The sequence below is a fragment of the Pleurodeles waltl genome, chromosome 6 (genome assembly GCF_031143425.1).
Source record: "Pleurodeles waltl isolate 20211129_DDA chromosome 6, aPleWal1.hap1.20221129, whole genome shotgun sequence".
NCBI classification, from domain to species: Eukaryota; Metazoa; Chordata; class Amphibia; order Caudata; family Salamandridae; genus Pleurodeles; species Pleurodeles waltl.
The window spans coordinates 487,366,433-487,386,956 of NC_090445.1; the positions used below are offsets into that span (position 1 = coordinate 487,366,433).

Here is a 20,524-nt window from a genome sequence, read left to right on the forward strand (position 1 = left end):
TAATGCACCAACCAGGAAACCGGATCTGTCTTCTTGGGTGCATAACTGAATTTGTCTTCTCACTGGTGGTTTTTCTTTTGCACCTTCATCCGGGTTAGGAGGGGCTCCTGTTCTCCCTGAACTCTTCAGTGCTTCCTGGACTTGGTCCCCTTCTTCCACAGGTCTTCAGGTCCAGGAATCCATCGTTGGTGTCTTGCAGTCTCTTTTGGTTCTTGCATAATCTTCTATCACGACTTCCTATGTGTTCTAAAAAACTTACTGTGATTTATTCCTGTTTTCCTGCGTGCTGGGGTGGGTTCTATCACTTACCTCTGGTGTTTTCTTACACTCCCAGCGCCCCTCTACACACTACACTTGCCTAGGTGGGAAATCGACTTGCACATTCCACTATTTTAGTAGATGGTTTGTGTTCCCCCTAGGGCCATTGCAACCTATTATGATTTTCACTATTTGCACTGTTTTCTGTTTACTTACCTGTTTTTGGACACTAATGTATATATTGTGTATATTACTTACCTCCTAAGGGAGTATAGTCTCTAAGGTATTTTTGGCATTGTGTCACTAAAAATAAAGTACCTTTATTTTTGTAACACTGAGTATTTTCTTTCATGTGTGTGAGTACTGTGTGACTACAGTGGTATTGCAAGAGCTTTGCATGTCTCCTAGATCAGCCCTGGCTGATCAGCTACAGCTACCCCTAGACAGCCTGGCTTCTAGACACTGACTGCATTTCATTAATAAGGGCTAGCTGGACCTGGTATAAGATGTAAGTACCTTTGGTACTCACTACAAACCAGGCTAGTCTCCTACAGACATTGCAGTCAGGGAACTGCAATATCCATTTTATCCCTGGATTAACAGTGCAGCTATAATTAAGGCCTATTGTTACCTATTCTTTAACATTAACAATGGTCTTTCTTATCGACTTGATTACTCTGGCACCTCAGTTCTTGGCTAAGATGTGTAGCCTTTCACTTTATGGAGTCCTTGCTCTACAACGGAGGATGGACTGTTTACCTTCTTGAAAGCGCACTGAATCCTCACACATTAAATTTGTTATCCCATAGATCCATTTGATAATGAAGGAAATCATTTTTTTCTGTTGTTTTTTCACTGCCACGGGCTTTTGAATAAAGTAGAACTCAAAATGCATGCCAGACTTATTAGCTTACCAAAGCTTGTTCATTGTTGTAAAGCCTATCTCTCCCATTGACTAACACTGGTAAAATGTTTTACATTTAACAAGTGATAACTTTCGATTCATTTTGGGGAGCAGATACAGATATTGTTGGACCTGTTTCTTTCTTCAGGGCCACCCCCAAACATTCCACCTGTGTTCTGAACCCATTTTTTATGCTTTTGGCACACTGTGCACTTTACCACTTTGCCAGCTGAGAGTGGTGCGAGTGCTGTGGAATCACCGACCAGGTCAGCGGGGCTCCTTGCAGTCAAGTAGCTGAGTTGTGCCCCGGACACACCGTCCAAGGGGATTCCAGACTCACCACCGCAGGGGAACTGGGGATGGGTTGCTCCCAGTTCTGCCCTTCGCGAAGCAGTGCTTCCGAAGGGAGAAAGGGTCTGTGAGCATTTTCGGCAAACAGTGAGTTATGGAGCTTGCAGTCATCCGATAAAAGGAGTGGTATATTTGTGATACAGAGGAAGGAAACATTTAACTTGAGTAGCTCATCCTGAGGTTGTTGGTATTGCCAGTCTTCTGCAGATTGCACCATGGGTCATTAGCACACTAAAGACCAGAAATGATCACGGTGCTGCAGGACTTGATACTAATCACGGAGACCATCATCGGTGAAAGTATATGCCACCGCAGAGCAACTACAAACTGCCTCTCTGCAATGAGCAACATGGATATCAGACATTTTTTAATATTGTGCTATGCATTATAAATCCTGACCATGGATCGGGTCAAGCTTGCCTGACTCCAAGATGGCAGCCACGAGGGACATCAAGTCAGGAAAAGAGCAACAGGAGTCCTCTGTGCTTGCAATCTGTTGGAGGAACGCTCTTTAGAGGCCTGGGCAGCTGGGCCAGAACACAGCTATGTGCCACACTAGATCCCCATTCACTTTTGGTGCCTGACTGAATAATTTAAGGGAGGCCTGCAATATATAAGAAATACAAAGGATTCAAATGCTAGACTGTACTGGGAACACAGAGAAGATCTAGCAGGCATCTTGGAATGCAACAGCATTCTAACTATTCTATATTAGACTTACTGTACCTGGTATCCCTTTATGGCAAATCGTTCTGCTCTTTGCTGCTACTAGTTAGGGTTATATTCTTCAATCTGCTGCAAGCCATAATGTCCCCCCATCTCATAGCTCACCATCAATTCCAGACCTTGAACATCCCTCCCACAAACCATCTCCACACTTTTCCTCTCCAACCTCCCACAAACTATTATTGCCTCAGTTGCTGTCTCCACCCTTTCATTATCCCCAGAGTCAGCCCATATGTTTCCCCATATCTTGCCCACATCTCCAAACACTAGACATCAACAACCAGCACCTCCTCCATCTCACACCTCACCCCTTGGAGTCCGTTCCTAACAGTCCACCCAAATCCTCCCACAATATCTGAACAAAACTGGCCTCTTTTCAGCAAGATCCTTTCCTCGCTCTCAGACCTCTCCCAAAGAATGGACCTCCTCACTTCGGCTCTGTTCCAAAGTATTGCTGTCACTCCTATCCTCATCTCCTCTTGTGGACCCTTCACCCACACCTTTCCAGCATACTGAGAAACCGCCGCCTTCCCAGACCCAAATGGTTGCAACCTCTCCTTGACAACTCAGACCTACTCCTTCTCCTAAAGAACTACACTTTTCCGCTGCCCCTTCCTCCTATCTTCCTGCTACTCCCTCCTCCTATCGTCATGTAGGGGGCTGCCAGATTTCCATCAACATCTCCGACTGTATTAAAACTCACACACACCATCCCAGTAGACGCTCATCCCCTCTTAACTTGATTTGAATCCCAACTACCCTCCGGGATCAGCCAAGTCAGAAAGACAACTGCTTTTCCCTGAATGGCATGCTACACAATTGTTGATCTGCGATAAAACACTGTCTAGAGTTATCAGACTCAATCCTGACCCATAAACTTGACATCCAGATCCTCACTGAAACGTGGCTCAATGTCTCATCTAACCATGCTCTAGACACAAGGAGGATAATTTGTAGGCAGGATAGGCCATCCTGCCAGGATGGTTGGGGGCGGGGCTGTATCCTCAAGCATAAACTAAAGAACCTGACAACAGCCTTATGTCACCACAGACATCTTGGAGACTTGACAGGGGAGGAGAAGAACTTTCCAGGACCAGGTTTGGGGGTAGTGTAGGGAACCCCACCACTTCAGTGGCTAGTACCAGGTATAAATAGTGCACTCTTCAGTATGCTCTTGGACCTTCTGACATTACAGAAGAAGGACTGCATTGGCCCCCAAAAGACTGCACTGCTGCTATTGTTAATGTGTTGTCTCATCCTTCACATGAACCAAAAGGCTTTACTGAGGTCGACGGACCTTTTGACCCAGTAAAGAATGTGGTTAACCATACACAATCATTTACCCCAACAAATTGACCAATGTGGCCACGGAAGGAAAACTCCAATCAGTAAAGGTTTTACATCCACAAGGCTAAAGTCACACAGACTGTGCGCAAATTCAAATTGTAAAGATAAATCAACACCATTGGTTCCTCAAAATGGCGAAACAAGTTTGATCTGAGCATCAACACCATTAAGCATTCAAGAAGAATAATACATATCATTAAAGTTATAATATAAGCAATAGAAACATATCTCAAATCAGTCTGTGTCAACATTTAACAAATCAAATTGAACAGAGATCAAGATTCAGGACTGAACATGAGTTGTCCCTACAACTAACCAAATTAAGACATGCATGTGTGGGAATGGACTAACATATGCGGATAAAAGACAAAAGGAGTCAAAAATTATTCAGAAAACAATCTTTCTTGAGCTAAGAGAAGCAAACTTAAAAAATGAAATAGGTAGGTACCCTCATACTAGCGTCAATTAGAAAAAGGGCATGTCTAGGGAAATAGCATTAACACAGCAATATACCTCTCCTAGGGTCAGCATTCAAAGATTTCTTCATCAGCAAAGCATGTAGATAATCAGCAAAGTTTGATAGAAGCACCATCAGCGAAAGTGCAGAACACAAGCTGCACATAGAACAGTTCTCATGGAGAACAAGAGGACAACTAACTAAAACGTACGAAGTCCATCCCTATAGGAAACTGCATGAACATCTCTCATTTGACAGTTCAACACTGCAAAGTTTTCTCAGGTTTCGTCTGGAATCATCTTCTTCTTCCGTGACAGTGCATTACAATTTTCTATCAGTTGCAACAATACAAATTCTTCCTAGGGTATAAAATGGACTTGTCTTCTTCCCATGTGAAAGCACATGTCGATAGAAACAATTTATTTTATGTTTAGTCCACAGGCATACATGTTCCAGAACCAGGTCATTTAGAAACAAGTCTTGTAAAATTAAAGAAAGCAACCCTTTACTATTCATAAGAACAACCTAATGGAACAATTCATGTTAGAAAAAAAAGAATGATCCATCACTTTATATGACTGCAAATATGAAGTCTGCAGGCCTAGCTATGCTAACAGAAGAAATATAGGCGGTCATTCTGACCCTGGCGGTCAAAGACCGCCAGGGCGGAGGACCGCGGGAGCACCGCCGACAGGCCGGCGGTGCTCCAATGGGGATTCCGACCGCGGCGGTAAAGCCGCGGTCGGACCGGCACCACTGGCGGGCTCCCGCCAGTGTACCGCCGCCTTATTGAATCCTCCAAGGCGGCGCAGCTTGCTGCGCCGCCGAGGGGATTCCGACCCCCCCTACCGCCATCCAGATCCCGGCGGTCCGACCGCCGGGATCCGGATGGCGGTAGGGGGGGTCGCGGGGCCCCTGGGGGCCCCTGCAGTGCCCATGCCACTGGCATGGGCATTGCAGGGGCCCCCGTAAGAGGGCCCCTACATGTATTTCACTGTCTGCTGTGCAGACAGTGAAATACGCGACGGGTGCAACTGCACCCGTCGCACAGCTTCCACTCCGCCGGCTCGATTCCGAGCCGGCTTCATCATGGAAGCCTCTTTCCCGCTGGGCTGGCGGGCGGTCTGAAGGCGACCGCCCGCCAGCCCAGCGGGAAAGTCAGAATTACCGCCGCGGTCTTTCGACCGCGGAACGGTAACCTGACGGCGGGACTTTGGCGGGCGGCCTCCGCCGCCCGCCAAGGTCAGAATGAGGGCCATAATGTATTAATATATTTGTTAATAAACACACATAATATGCAAACTTATAAATCCAGCATTAATAATATATAATCAGAATATGTAAAAACATTTCACTATAAATTGCAAACTTGTTAAGGCATCATGTTAGGTATGACAAAGAAGTGTATTCATTTTTATGTACTCGTCTATTTAAACTCATAAATCACACATTAAACATTAAAGAACAAAATTTGTTTTCATATCATTAAGTAATTTAGAGTCTAAAATATATTTTGGCATTGTTGAACTCTTGTTAGCACATTGTTAAATCTGGTAGGCACAATGGTGACCACCACAAAGGAAAACATGAACACTTTTTATATGCGTGTCCGTGAAGCTTTTCTACTTTAAGCTTTTAAAGATGAATGAAAACTTCTGCTGATGTCTGGGTCACTAAAAGTATTCCTAATATTTACGCTCCATCACTACCAGAGGACTGCCCTGCTGCTTGAGAACTGCCTTGCTCTCTGAGAAGGCAGACTGTGCCTGCTCCCTTTATCCAAGGTGAACCTGAGTGACTCCAAGTGTCAGTTGGATGACCTCCTGTCTGAGCTACAGGGACACAACAAGTTCCAGAGGCCTCCCTGCAACTGCCCAGCTGGCCTACTGCACTGGAACTGCCTGTATCTGCAAATGGACCTGCCTCAGCCCTGCTGGCCTCTGCTGAAGTGAGGTCCTGATCCCTAAGAGGTGCTTCCCCAGACCCTTGACCCTTGGCTTGCATCCATTGAGTTCCTCCTGTGAAGAAAAATGAAATCTTGAAGCTTTGGGCTCTTTGCGATCGTGCAACTCTGCCACCCACAATGACCGACAATGTGAAGCTCTGGTGAACCTGACTCTTCTCTCTACAGGGACGCCTATCTACGACTGGCATCACAGGATCTGCACTTCACGCTACAACAACAACAGCGATTGGTGACCGCCAACGTGAAGCCAATGCAAAGCTCCAGCAATTACTGTCCATGACACCCAACCAGATTTTCACACTACAGCAATAACAGTCTGTGATGCCATGTCTGCTCTTCGCACTACAACAATGATCATCCATGGAGCTCACCCCGCTCCTTGTGGGATTCTCCACCGCAAATGGAACTCTTCGCATCTGACTTTGAGAAGGTAACTATTTCAGGGGGACTAACATGGTTCCTATATCCAGCCTGCACTTGTGACTTCCCCCCAGTATAGCAGGACCAGATGACAGCGAGTGGAGCTTTGTGCTATTAGGTGTATATCTCCAGTTCTATAGACTAGCTGTTTGTCATTCTGTTATCCTTTTATTTATTACAATTTACTTTAATTTTGAGTTTTCACCTTATTATTTCTTGTGTGCTGCATAATAACTTTACACTTTATCTCTAAGTTAAGTCTGGCTGCTTTGTTCCAAGCTACCAGTGAGTTCATCACAGGTTAATTTAGTAACCCTGACAAGGATTGTGGTTGTTGGGGCTACCACCTCCCCTCGACCAGTAACTCCATTTCTTACAGTGGAGTATTCACCATCCTATCTAGCAGTAACCTTTATAAGAGCAACTCCACCTTCATTGCTTTCCACCTTGGACACATGAAATGCAGTACTCACAGCTTTTCCCAAATCCTTCCACTTTTTACTAAAGGCTTTGACCAGTCTCGGAAGCACTATTGGTAGGTACCACAATATAACCCAGGACCTCTTTGACAGTGCACATACTTAGATCAAAGGACACAGATGTGGCTATCGACAGTGCAGCAGGTATTTTGGCAACAGTGCCAGGAGTTTAGGGGGTCACAGCACCCCAGTTATGTTTGCCTTTTATGCCCCACTGGAGAGGAAAGAGCACAAGTTTCCTTGCTTTTATTAGTGCCCTCAGTATCCTTGATTCCTCCCTAGAGTGATACAGGGTTGTAGTTATCAATCGTACAGCAGATGCAGTGGCAGAGGGGTTTTGGAGTGTGACGAGCTCACTGAACCCCAAATTTGGTTGTCTTTTACTACTAACCTAGGGGAACAGGGAGCCCTTTTTCCTTGCATGTATTGGAGCCCTTTGCACTCTTACCACACCTCTGGAGTGATGTCACTAGCTTATTGATATTGGGGAAAAGGTGTGACTGGAAGGGATAGTATAATTCAGTTACAGAATTAGTCACATTTTGGGGTGCTTGTTGATGTAAATTAAGATCTTTTTTTACTACAGAGATGTTTCATAAAATGGGAGCATAGCCTTAAATAGTCAGTCATCTCTTAGCATAATGCACATTTTAAAAATGTTATGTAATATCCTAGCTGTCTTTTCAGCCCTATAACTTAGGTTTCAGTGCCAAAGAGGTCAGTGGCCTGATATAGCAACAGACCATTCACAAAAAGTAATCACTAACTGCGTACCAACCTTTTGTGACCAGTCTTTAGTTTTGCAAGCAACCTATGTACTAATAAGTCTCTTCGCAATATCTCCTGTCACAGAGTGCTGCAGAAGGATCTACCCAATGAATGTTAGTTAAGCAGGTAGGTATTTGTGACCTGTTGTAATTGGTTACAAACACACAGCTAGTGGCCTGCAAGGACCAGCGGTCCACCAATCATCCCTGTGCGTTCTCAAACAGGATACTATTTTTTGACATTTGCCAGTGCTCCTCAGAGGAACGGATGCTGCTTTTTTTTTTTTAATGGCTCCGTTTTGGGAAAATATCAATGGTTGCAGCCATGGCTTCTCTGGACCAATGCCACTCCCTCTGAGGTCACCATTCACCAGTCTCCCATTACAATTCCCAGAGGAAAAGCTGTCGTAGTGCCTTGTAGGGCAAACTGGCAGTGCCAGAACGTGTGGTCTGACAGGTCAGTGTGAGGCCATTCTGTGGCTGCTTGTGGGCTTTATGGTCTGGTGTGCGGATTATTACTGTTGATTTCCTGGATATTACCACAAACATTGCCTCAGCAAGCATACATACAAACACTCTCCCTTGCAAAACTCCTATACAGCAAATCTTTAGGAGTTCAAAATAGCCCCAATTTGCAAATGTGGACCAATTTCTTTTACCTATTTCACTTTAACCATTTATATTTTCCTGCAAGGACCTGTTTTCTGAAATTCTCCACTGGGGACATCTTCACCTTTGCACATATTTTACCACCTCTGTGGAGGTACTCTAATGGTTCAAAATGTTGCCACTGCATTTCCTTTATTTCTTTTTTGACTTGGAAAATTGATTTGACACACATTAAGCCTAGTATGGTCGCAAATACTCTGATTTTGTGAATAACAGGGCTTGCGACCACAAAATGGCTCCGTATGTCTGGCCTCCTATGTTCTTCTACAAAGACCTAAAAGCATCCTTTTAAGAAGCGTCTGTAATAGTGGTGGTAAGGCGTCTGTTCATGAATGGACGAGGCTGGCTTCAACAGCTTTTAGTCAGACATTTCACCATAGGGGCTCTAACAATAGCCTACAAATCTCGGCTGCATCATGCTCTCCACGCTCCATTCAAAAGAAGACAAAGCAGATGTTTAATATGAATGGAGTCGGCACACAGAACTCAGATCTTCCTAACGTGACTAGAATTCAATGGGGGCAAATGGTGGCAGCCTACGAGGAGCACGTTTTTTCAGTGAGTTATGACATCTGAAGCAGATGTCGGTTTTTATGATTGTCTTGCTGGTTGCATCTAAGTGTGCACTAATGTATATTTGCAATCTGGTTTGAATGGCATGAAGTGCATGTGTATATGCATTAATAGTAACTTGCAATAGGTGTCACACACAATAAACAATGCTTTATTTAGGTACTTGAACAGGTAGAACTGGCTTTGTGGACTTTTGACATATAAGAGACTGCAGCAACAATCAAAGGTTTTATCATCTCTGATTACAGTTGAAGTGCTCCAATATGGCAGTTTTCACGTAGGACACCTTCGGCCATACTATCTTTGTAAACAACAGCAGTGAGCTTTCTTTACCCATTCTATGTATGGGCCTCCCAGTCAAGAGCAAATAAGTATACATTTTGTGTTGCCTTAAAGCAGGGATACGCAAAGTATCCAAAGTGCCGCATGCGACCCTCCTGACCTTTACATTTGATCACCTAGGCTGTTTTTTACCTTGCTTGGCATTGCGATTCAGAAAGTTCTTAAAGAGGCAAATATTTATTTACATGATAACTGAAGTAAAAGGAAAAGAAGCAAAGAAGATGTCCTGTACCTCTTTAGAAACACCTTGATTTTTACAAACTGTGTATAACAAACATGTAAAACTATGATAAAGACTCTTTCAAAAACATTATGTGACTGCATTGAAAAGAATTTATTAAAAGTGGTAGTACTCCACTATGAGTTAGAAATGTTCATGCCCTTCCCCACCCAGACAGAACCAAAAGGCACATCTGTGCCTTGTGGAACAACAATCTAGTTTATTAAATCAAACTCTAGAAGTTTTGTACAGTGCACACCCTGAACTCATGTATTTCAAAGCTCTTTCATACCTGATAATGAAGAATAATCAGGCAAAGTTAGATAAAACAATTGCCTAGGATCACACTTTGGTCATGGAGGGAAGCTGGGATTGATCCCAGGTTTTCTTATTTCACATTGGGCAATTCAGCCAATAGAAGCGTATCGCTTTCTCTCTCACATTTGTCATCAAACGTTTATGCTTTGTCTTTAATTCTTGCTGCATGAGGTTAGAGTGGATGGCAGGCAGAAGGATCAACTCATTGTGGTCTTGAAGTTCCAAGAGAGTCTCGAGTGAGCCAAGCATCTGGCTCAAGCTTGGCTCCAGCCTTCCAAGGCTCACCCACCTCTAAGCCATAATGGCAATTAAGGGGGCAAAGGCATAGGAAAGATATGATTTGACTATCATAAAACAAATCGGTGAAGAAGGAGTACCAACAGCACAGTGCAGAACTTTTTGTTCTATGAGTCATTAAGTTCTCACTATACTATATTTTAATTAGTGTACTATGGGGCTGGGTATTCTCTCCTTCATGTGTAAAATAAAAAGTTTGTTGGGTCACATCCCGTAATGCTATTTGTATTTGACCACCGACTCCATCTTGACCACTGACTCCATTTTGTGCTCAGCTTCAGGTGCAGTCACAGTGGCGGTGCAGGTATTTTTCCACAAACCTTATTTTCTACACTGAATGTGTTTTTGCTCTTCTCACTAGAGCAGGGAACATATAGTGGGGAATGCGGAGGTGATAAGAGTATACTATGTTTTCAGCATAGAAAGATACCGCTCTCTCTCAAGAATGCGCATTAGGACCTGGCCAGTTCTTTTGCGTGTTTTCGACACAGACCAAGTACAGCCAGTATTTGAAGTCAATAACCGAAGGGAGAGGTCAATTACTAGAACCTTCCTCTTGAGTTAATTTTATATATATAAGGCGGGGAAAACTTAGCACTACCCAAAAAGATCCTGTTGGGGAAATTCTCCTGTCTCAGCCATTCAGGGTTCCCCATCTTGATGCTGGCAAAGGAAGGATGATGATGGATTCGACCTCCATGGTGAGGCATTTTTATTCTTAGTTATCCAGCTTGGCTGTGCACCTATATATATTCATTGCATATATTCATTGTTGATTTATTGCACTTTTTCTGTCTGTCATTGCTTAACAATTGTGAGTATTTTGGCATTTACAATTAAATGCTAATGTTCAGATTTTTGTGTGCTTTTATTTGATATCTGGGAAGTGCCTTAATAAATTCATTACTCAAACTAAAGGCGTGATTTAAGAGCTCCTAGTGCCTCCTTGCGTGTTTTTTTTTTTTTTACGCTAATATGGCCCAACAAGGCCAAAAATGCTGCACCAGATTTACAAAGGTGGGTGCAGCTCCACTTTTCTTAAATCAGGGCCTAAGAGTGCTGCATTCCTTGGCACCTTTTCCTCTCAGTTTAAAGCAAAGAAGCACACAGCTTCATTTTTTTATCACATACTTCCTACCAGTGTTTTGCTTGATTTACATTTTTCCTGTCTCAATTAAAGAAATTGTAGCAGAGAAACATGTTCAGAAAGTGATTGCATAAGAGTACACACTTTGCCACAGGGGAAGGTCGAGATTAATAAAAAAAAAGCCTTCTGGTTCTAAAATTTCCATCCTGCTCATTACACAAAAACTAGGGTGGGAGTGGTTCTGATTATAAGACTCAAGGGCTACTCCCACAAACATATGCCACTGTGGAACCTGCTCAGACCTTAAATACAAGTTTTATATCCAGCATATTTTAATAAAGTGTAAGCCAGGATTAAATGTCAAGTCTCATAGTGACATTGATAACACTTTCCCACTGTCCCATGCCTATCAGCTACTTGCTACTTTAAAAGAGCCTATTTCTAAGCATGTCTAATGTTCATAGATAGGAGACTAAAGGCATAAGGAGACTGTGAGACCTAAGTTTTTATGTCATTCCAGTTCAATAATCAAGTTGCTTCATTATTCCACTTCATGGCCAAGGTAGTGATAGCAAGCAGAGAATAATTACCTCATGGTGCACTAAAGAGATAGTGGCTCAGCTACAGCATAAAACAATGTTGTCAAATCTATGCCTTTTCTAGAGACTAGTAGATTAATTTAGAGGGCAATATAGGATGAAACACTCAACATAACTCCATGACTCAGTGTGCACACCATGTACATCCTTGGCTTCGACTACGCCCATCTTCCAATACCGGCCGCCACCCTGTTGCATCAATGCAGCCCTCGCACACACAACAGGCCATATTGTTTGGCCTCAGGAAAAATGTTGGCAAGTACCCATAGTTAAAAGATATATCATGATGCATGAAATGCTATCCAATTGTTTACTACTTACTTTCTCTCTGTTAAAAGATCTATCAAACCTGCATCATATAAGTTATGCAGCAAATCCCTTTTCTTGCTTAAGAGACACTGTGATGCAGCCAATCTCTTCTCTTGCTTAGTAGGCACTGCACACCTCCAACAGAGAAAAAACTGCTCTTAAGTTAATTGCAATTTGTTTCTCTCCCAAATAAGATTTTATATTTATAGTGACGTTCAACTATATAGTATGAATCACTAATGTACCTCACATTGTTGTCTATGTCTGCAATGAACAATAAAATGCAATAGCATGGGCATATCTTAGTAATAAGATCTTGGTAGCTTGGTGTTTGGTTTTGAAAGGTTCTTCTAAACATAAAAAATAGGAGAAAGGGAAAGGAATAGTTAAACAGATGGACAGAACATGTAAACAAATATTGGCAAACAAACAGGACACACTTTTTAAATGATAGTGGCTAGGTATTGGCTGTTCTTAAAGCATTGTTAGAAAATTAAAAATACAGCATTGCAAAATGGCCACCAGTGAATGATAATGTACACATACACATCTTGGAAAGCTTTTTGTTTGAGAAAATATGTTTCAAAATGGCAGCCCGCACATCATGACACATGCACATTCACAGGCACCATCTTAGAATGCTTTTTTCTCAAACGTAAGCATTTCAAGATTGCTGCCAATTTTTAGATGTGTGTATGTATGAATGTATGTGTATTTGCGTGTGTATGCTGTGAATGTTGTGTCAAGTGTTCGTGTGTATGTGCTTGTGAGTGGGTGGGTGTGAGCATGTTTGCGTGCACATGTGTGTTTGTGAATGAATGTGAGTATAGGTGTACGTGTGCGCTTGTGAATGAATGCATGTGTATGCTTGTAGATGGGTGGAAGTGTGCAAGTACGTGTGCCCACCCTACTACTACTTCTCAAAATTTCCTTCTGTCACTACTCCTACCCTTACCCCGCCCACCTACTTCCCTGCCCTTCCTGCATAGATGCACCCATCTCCCTCCTACAGTCATTGTCTTTGTGTGTCTCTCTCTCTGCCACCTTGCTCCTCTCTCTTTCCCCTTCCCCCCTCATACACCTCACCTTAAAGTGCTCTTCCTCAAATCCAGGACTCTCTCTTTGAACTGAGATCTTTATTTCTGCTTCATGGTGGGGGGGAGGGCTTGTGGACCATTGGTGATAGAACAGTGCAAAGGGACCACAACTGACCACACTTGCTCCCTCTTGGCGTGACAGACAGCACCTCAGATGTATGAAAACAAGTCTTGGGGGCGAGTCATGTGAAGCCACTGACACACAGGTTTTTCTGTAACAACCTAGGGAACTGGTCAGGCACTTCAAACTTGTTAAAGCATCGGAACTTCACCTGCAGTACACAAAAGGTGTCCTGATCTGAAAAATAAGCGACAGTGGTGCCCAGCAGCAAGCCATACTTTAGGCACTGCTTCAAATGCCACATCTTAGGGGGAAACGTGTGATTAAACTCTAAACTTCTGTTTGCTCTGTCGTTTCAAGTGATCTGGGTTAGGAGACTACTACCTTAGCCTACTGGGTCTTCAGTGTGAAACAATCTTCCAATATTTACAACCTACGGAATATGTGCCTAAAATTTCACAGAACTCAGAATGAGTGCCTTAGAGTCAAATGTTGCTTTATAATTTAATATAGGCAGAGTCATTAGGCTAATAAGAACCAGTCGCTCATTTCTGTATGTAAACATCCCTTTTTAGGTCAAAACCTACCAGACAGCACCGCTGTCTGGTACATCTTCAGGACAATCTGAAAGCTTCCCTGAGAATGAATTCCACCCATTGATTACCATGGGCTTTGTGGTTTGTAACTCACATTTTCTGGCTTTCTGTTTGCTGGCTTTATCTGTATTAGGCTGTCCAGCGTGAGTTCATCCCTCAAAAGGAGTAAAGGCTTTTCACACTATCTCTGCTTGTATTCTTCTATGAATACTCCTTTCTGTAAACAGGCCTGTAAATCTTGTTATTAGTTTATCACATTTGCTGTACATTCCAAGACAGAGGTCAAATATCAGGCTCTGTCTTCCAAGGGAACATGTTGTTTACTTTTCTTTCTCTGACTTCAAAGTGAGGGTTTTTATGTGACAATCTTGCTGGATACTTGGTGTAGGAAGTAAGTATTTCAGAATGTATTAGAATCATTGAAGCACAAATGAATCACATTTTTGTAAATTCTGAAGTGTGTTAGAAACAAGTACCTTAATATGATCGAAACAAATGAATAGACTGTGTGGAGCCATTTCCACACATTATTGTTTGTGCTGTATAGTTTTATTAGTATATTGTATGTCTGTGCAAATGTAATGGTCATTTCAATCGAAAATGTGTTGTCTGTAATGACAGTGTGGTACCACACCATGCAGACTCCACTCTATGCAACTCCACTCCACTCAATCCTGCTCCACTCCACGCCACTGCACTCTACTCTGCACCACTCCACTTTACACTACTCCACATGACTGCACTTTGCGCCATGGCATTCAGCTCTGCTCTGCACCACTTTACTCTACGCCAATGCACTCTATGCCACTCTACTCAACACCACTGCATTCTTTGCCACTGCACTCTACTCCCCTCCCGTCTAGGCCACTCCACTCTACTATGCAAAACTCCACTCTACGTCACTTTTCAACACTGCACTCTACCCCTCTGCAGTCTGTGCCAATACACTCTATGCCAATACTTTCTACTCTGTACCATTCCACTCTACGCCAATCAACTGTATACCACTCTAAACTACTCTCCATCACTGCACTCTACACCAGTTTATTCTATACCATCATCTCTATGCCACTCTACTGTATGCCATTACATGCTACGTCACTTGACTCTATGCCACTGCACTCTACCCTGCACTACTCCACTGAAGTCTGCAACTATGCCACTCTACTCTACACCACTGCACTCTACCCTAGACCACTCCACTCCATGCCACTTCACTGTAGTCTGAAACAAGCTACTCTACGCCATTGCATTCTATTCTACTTTACTCCACTCTACACCACTGCACTTTACAACACTACTCTACAACACTGCACTCTATGCCGCTCTACTCTGCAATACTACATTCTATGCCAATGCACTCTATGTCATTGCATTCTACACCACTCTAGTCTACATCACTCCACTTTATGCCACTGCACTCTTCAGCAGTCCAAATAACACCACTGCACTGTACAGCACTATACTCTACTCTGCGCAACTCTACACGCCACTCTACTCTGCACCCCTCTATGCCACTACACTCTATGCCACTACACTCTGCTCTTCACCACTGCACTCTACACCACAGCACTCTACTATGCAACACTCGATTCTATGCCACTGCATTCTACGATTCTGCATTGTACTCCCCTGAATTCTTTGCCCACTACACCACTGCACTCTATGCCACTAGACTCCACAACATTCTACGCCAATCCACTCTACACCAGTCCACTCTAATCTAGACCACTCCACTGTACGCCACTCTACGTGACTCCACTCTGTGCCACTCCACTCTACAACACTCTACTAAACTCCTTGACAGTCCACTCTACGACAATCCATGTCATTCTCCTCCACCCCACTAAATTTAGCCATGCTGAACAGTAGCCACGCGGGTGTACAGCATGTTTAAAACACATTGCCAATAGCTCTTGCATAGCAGAGACTTATTGACTTTGCAAATGCTTGTGATCTTACACTCTGTACCTATTTATCAATTTCATAGCCAGTTGCTTTCCATATTTTAAACATTTGCAGTTTTTATAATACAAGGAGTACTTTTTATTTCAAAACAATCTCCACTCACCATCTTAAAAACTCCATCACCTCAACTATTATGTATAATTTTCGGATTTTAGCTTGTAATTACAAACACAGTTTCTGTGTGTGGAGTACCACGTTAAAATGTGGACTGTCAATTTTAGAATGTCTTAATTTTTTATGCCTATTTTGTTATGCGTTTATGGAATGTTAGAGAAGGCACCAGTCTTTAAATGAGAAAGTCTCATTTGTCGACATTTATCCTGGCTTCCAGAGCTCTCAGCTTTCCCAGGCATCTTCATGATTTGCCCAGTCAATCCTGTTTTTTCTTTGCACTCTGGACGTGCAGTCCTGATTATTCCCTCAGGACTACAAATTCCAGAGTGCAAACATTTTAGACCCGGTGAGCCATTCATACACAGAGCTGGGAAGGAGTCAGTTGTGAGATTTTATTGAAGCAACGTCTGGTTCCTTGTCAAAACGCGAAACATTCCTACTGCCTCTTGCTCATTTATTGCTGATATTTGTTGACATAGGATGGCAGGGAGACCCTAAGAGTTGCCTTACTGTTTACAAAAGTTTCTTCTGTTGGTTTATAATGACAATGGGGGCCTTTAAAGTTAAGATTTTGGAACCTCCACAAACCCATTACTTATTCATTTAAATTGAGATCTGAGGTAAAGTACAGTTCAAGACGTTGGTGTTCTTATAAGGAATTGCTGTTATAGTGCATTATACCGTTATTTCAATGATACAATGCAAATCTGAGAGATTTACTAATTTTTGTTGTGCGCCTTCCCACAGCGGGGCCTTCTCGGAAGTGTACCTCGTGAAGCAGAGGGCCACAGGACAACTCTATGCCCTCAAGTGCATCAAGAAGTCTCACAACATGCGAGACACCAGCCTGGAGAACGAGATTGCAGTGCTCAAGAAGTGAGTGTGAACAGCAATGTGGGCAAGCAAGGGTGGATGGAGTGGGACATCTGCTGCCGTGCTGTAGGTAGAGAGAGAGCACAGGCAAATAGATAATACATAGATAATACCTCTGCTTGCAGTTTTACACATTTGGCATGCGCAGCGCTAACTAGGCTCAAAGAGCACCAACACTGAGGAAGAGAGCAGCAGCACTATATCTTTGTAGATATGGCTCTGAGCTGCAGAATAAATAAGGTGCAGAGGGCTCCTCACACCTCTGGGCCCCATTGCCGCTGCACCTGCTACACTATCTCTATCTAAGCCCTATATGTTTCAATGGGAAAGAGGTTGTGAGAATGACTCATGGCAAATTCAAAGTTCTGAGGAGCAGAGAGATCCTTTGTTAAATAAAAACCCACACTTGTATTCAGTGGTTTGTAAAATGTCTGTTAAGATCTGAAATTGACATTGATTTTTAGCTGTGCAAAAAAGTAATTTGGTGCATGCAGCCTGAAACGCAGGCAGAAGAGAGCATCATTTTCACAGACCATGTTTATTTCTTTCCTTTTGGGTTTTTAGCACTGTTTCCCTACTGTGTGCGCCCGTACAATGTACTTAGAAACCCACACACTATTAATTCCACAGCATTTCTCCAGAAACAGAGAAAATTCCATCCTAGGATGTCCATGTGTCTCATCTCTGTATGTAAACGAACAGTTTCCCTAAGAGGAAGAGGAGTTTTCCATCTGGCCACAAAGTTTCATCAAAATGCCAAGGGTAGCACAAGTGACATTACCTTACGTTTTGATCCCCTTTCCCAATGAGATCACAGAATTAACCCACTGCATCTTCCTGCTTCAGCAACCTCCCATTTGCTGATCTATTAAGAGAAGTGTAAGGAGTGAAGCCTACAAAAAGTAAACAGGATGCTTCACTTTATAATTCCACATCTACTGCATGGCTGTTGAGACCATGGACAGCAAAGGCAAAATGAGACAATGCCAAGGGCCAGGGGTAACAGCTGCTAAATGACGTCCATGCATTTGTTTCTTAATTCGCAGAATCAAACATGAAAACATTGTGTCTCTGGAGGACATCTACGAGAGCTCGAGCCACTACTACCTGGTCATGCAACTGTGAGTACCTGAAGTGTTATTTCTGGATAAATTGTGAAGATGCATAGTATACACACATCTATACTGGTAGCGCTAGTGGCAACCATCATTGTCTACCCCTAGATACTTTACATCTAAATTTCCACTTTTTCAGAAGACCATGTCTCCTCCACGTGGACATGATGTCTACCTCCACAGGCACACTAAAAATGTCCACTCAGAGAGATGCCCACAGCGGGCGACTGCAATAGACAAAGATTCTCTCATTTAATGTGAAGCTCAGTGGATGTGGCAGGCATTACACGAAGTCTGCGATAATGTGAAGGATCTTGCCTCTGCTGGGCAACTTGGCTTGGCCTGAGCAAGACTCTCCCTTGACCTGGTACATGATTTAGGGCGTATCAGGCAACCTACCTGTCCTTCAGTAAAATCAACTCTCATAACACATTTGGCATTGTAAGTGTCATGGCTGGTAATACAGAAGCAGCACTGGGTTGGAAATATTGGGGATAGTCTTCTAACACAGTGATTCAAAAGTCACAGAGCTCTCTCAGACTCTGCCTGCCTGGTGTGTAGTTACCTATATTCAGAATGTGTTTGAATGGAGTACTATCTAAATGTTGACGGAAGCAAGAGTTAAAATAGTGTTATAGGCAGGGCCCATGGAAGCATGTGATTCTGTGGCCACTGCGTTTTCTGAATAGTTTTGGATTTACTACACTTACTCATAATCTACTATCTGCTGCATAAATTGGAGATTTAGAAGGTTTAAAGCTCAAATGAATCAAAAGTCACTTAAAGAATGACATGGCTGGCTTCCACAGCGGGGAAGGTCCTTAGCAAAAGTTCACTTGCAACCTTTCAGGTGCTGATCTTTGTATTAAACTGGTACCAATGGGGTGCAACATTTGCCCATACTGTATTAAAATGCATTAAATAGACAATATAACAAATTAAAACTGCTACGGAATGTGACTCATCATATTGAATAATGTTCTTTCTCTTGCTACATGATTTAGTCAACCGTGACCTATAATTTGGATCTGGAACAACATTCATGTATATTTTACAACAACCCCGACCCTGATCGAGTTTAGGAAAGAGCTGAAAATACAGTTCTACATTTTATGCAGTGAAGTAACAGTTTGCTAGTCCCACAACTCAGTTTCTCATTCAATCACTTTCTGACTGTTTCTTTCCCATTTGGTCCAACTGCCTTTCTGCTGGTTTGTCCTATACAAATAAAACATAGTTACATACATGCTTGCATACATACGTACATACACACAATAATTCATACATGTCTCAGTTTGACATACTGCTTTTCTGAGAGTAAGCAATCCCATAACATAGTAAATTGCAAATGGTTGTGAAATAAGGGCTTGGAACTAGTCAAAAAGAGGTTAAGAAGCTTAGCATTCATTTCGAGATGTTTTATCCTAGTATTTTCTGTCACTAGCGTTTCAGGGGGAGAACTTTTTGACCGGATTTTGGAACGTGGAGTTTACACAGAGCAGGATGCCAGTGATGTCATCCGCCAAGTGCTAGATGCAGTAAAATACCTTCATGACAGTGGGATAGTTCACAGAGATTTAAAGGTAAGACGCAAAAAAATAATCCAGTTGCCCAAGACTAGTATTTAACAATATCTTATTGTTTAAAAAGGGATCAGTAGGGCACTTTGATTTGCAAAATGTGTAGTTCACAATGTTATGTTTGGGTCAATTGCTATCCCAGAATAGTACAGACAAGCATTATCAAAGCCAAGAGGGCTGAATTTAGTGTGCGATCGCATGCTCACAGAGGCATGCATAAATGGCTTTGAAGTCTATAGAGTTTACAATTTCCATCTCTGGTTCTGCATAGGGAGGGAGCAGTATGGCCAGGATTTTGAAAGGAATGAAGAAGTAGTTTTTATCAATCCAATCTGAGAGGTTTAGAGATTTGCATGTGGTATTTCCTTATGAATAAGAGGTCCAGGGTAGAGAGTCTACTCTGGGCTCTGAAGGCGAAATGTTGTAATAGGTAGTTGTCCAATAGAAAAAAACATGCGGATGCATGTGCTTGTGCCTTTGTCTTTTTCCAAGAGCAAGTTGATCAGTGCAATATACGAGGAAACTAACAAAATTATATTTTCTGCAGAGAACTTTAGGTTTCATGTTGTTATCTCCAGAGTCAGTGAGGCATTAGAATGGGGAGGAGTTAATTTAGTGGATTACTTTGCATTTAAGAGACTGCGTGTGGATGGAGACAACCAACTATTAGTTTATGCTGTTCTTTCGTGGTAGACAATGCTGCATGCTAGTGGTAACACAGTGGCATGGCAGACATGGAAGAAGCCTTAGAAACCACAGACCCTCATCTTCCACTGACGTTGATTGGACAAATTGATCCTTAATTTTGTTAGGATGTCTAAATCTTGAGATAGGATGTCTCGTGGGAACTGTGACCATAAAGTGTTCCGGTGTGTGCAGTGGCGGCTGTCATGTATTTAGAGTGGTGGGGTGGGCAAAATACGAGTGATATTAAAGAAATAAACAAAATGTCACATACCTTTCTGACTTACCGCACAATGTCCTCCTCTCTCGGGTGTCTTCTCTCCTGGAATCTCAGACCCAGGAAACAG

At 42.7% G+C, this 20,524-nt stretch overlaps 1 protein-coding gene across 1 annotated transcript in view; it reads left to right on the forward strand.

The window, feature by feature from the left end:
• Positions 1 to 20,524, forward strand: part of CAMK1G (calcium/calmodulin dependent protein kinase IG) — a 192,726-nt gene that overhangs the window by 116,433 nt on the left and 55,769 nt on the right. The window contains exons 3-5 of the mRNA XM_069238626.1: positions 16,673 to 16,801; positions 17,845 to 17,919; positions 19,358 to 19,496. Coding sequence (XP_069094727.1) covers positions 16,673 to 16,801; positions 17,845 to 17,919; positions 19,358 to 19,496 — 343 coding nt within the window. The remainder of the gene's footprint in view (positions 1 to 16,672; positions 16,802 to 17,844; positions 17,920 to 19,357; positions 19,497 to 20,524) is intronic.